The 1,155-nt window shown below is 37.2% G+C and overlaps 1 protein-coding gene across 1 annotated transcript in view; it reads left to right on the forward strand.

Moving 5' to 3' along the window:
• The window catches only part of LOC107104139 (NACHT, LRR and PYD domains-containing protein 12-like), an 11,953-nt gene extending 10,924 nt beyond the window's left edge, over positions 1-1,029 (forward strand). The window contains exon 4 of the mRNA XM_015404068.1: positions 852-1,029. Within this exon, the coding sequence (XP_015259554.1) occupies positions 852-1,029 (178 nt within the window). The remainder of the gene's footprint in view (positions 1-851) is intronic.
• Positions 1,030-1,155: the final 126 nt, after the last annotated feature.

Below are 1,155 nucleotides of genomic sequence, written 5' to 3' on the forward strand. Positions count from 1 at the left end.
TATATATATATATATATATATATATATAGAAAAGAGAATTGGTCCTTTCACTGATCCCTGTGGTACTCCATAGGTAACCTTTGAGCATGAGGAAGATTAGTCATTAACGTAAACAAACTGAAATCGATCAGATGGATAAGATTTAAACCAGTCTAGTGCTGTTCCTTTAATTCCAACATAATATTCAAGTCTTTCTGAAAGACTATTATGGTCAACTGTATCAAATGCAGCACTCAGATCCAATAGGACAAGCACAGATACAAGTCCATTATCTGAGGCCATGAGAATATCTTTAGTGACTTTCATCAGAGCTGTTTCAGTGATATGATGAGCTCTAAAGCCAGACTGAAACTGTTCAAAAAGTTAATTATGGTGTAAGTGATCGCACACTTGTTTGACAACTACTTTCTCAAGAATTTTAGATCAGAAAGGAAGATTGGATATAGGTCTATAATTAACCAAGTCATCTGGGTCAAGAGACAGTTTCTTAAGCAAAGGTTTAATTCCAGCAACCTGGTTTATCTCTTTAGAAACAAGCTGACCAAACAGTGAACCTTGGTTTAATCAGAAGGTTTTACAACCAGAAAAATGTGGAGCTGGAAAACTTTCTTAGACAAATTTCTCCTCTCATCATCTGTGAATTTGATCTATTTTTTAAAATAAAATGAGTTAATCCTGTGAGTGGTTTGATGGATTCATATTTAGAGAAGATGCTTTTTCTTGCTTTTATTTTTATTTCTATTCTGATATGTGTAATCATTTGGATATTATTATTTATGCTATGATCAGCTGCAGGCGATTATCAGATTGTATTTTGTTTAGATGTTGCCCTCCTCTGCTCCTCCATTCAGGCTGGAAGGCTGCAGTTTGTCTCCCAGCAGCTGTGCTTCTCTGGTCTCCGCTCTCAAGTCTAACCCCTCCCATCTGAAAGAGTTGGACCTCAGAGGAAACAACCTAAAGGATGCAGATGTTCAGCAGCTGCTGGCTTTGCTGCAGAGTCCAGACTCCAACCTGGAGCTCCTGGAGTGAGTAGATGCTGCTGCTTAAGATTAGCTTCACCAAGATGGAGGGTGGTCTTCTTGCCATGTTTTAAACTAAAATTAAACTCCATAGAATAATTTAGATGTAATGTAGCTAGATCAATCAATCTATCTG

Source organism: Cyprinodon variegatus, unplaced genomic scaffold (assembly GCF_000732505.1).
Source record: "Cyprinodon variegatus isolate N-32 unplaced genomic scaffold, C_variegatus-1.0 Scaffold1627, whole genome shotgun sequence".
Taxonomy (NCBI): Eukaryota; Metazoa; Chordata; class Actinopteri; order Cyprinodontiformes; family Cyprinodontidae; genus Cyprinodon; species Cyprinodon variegatus.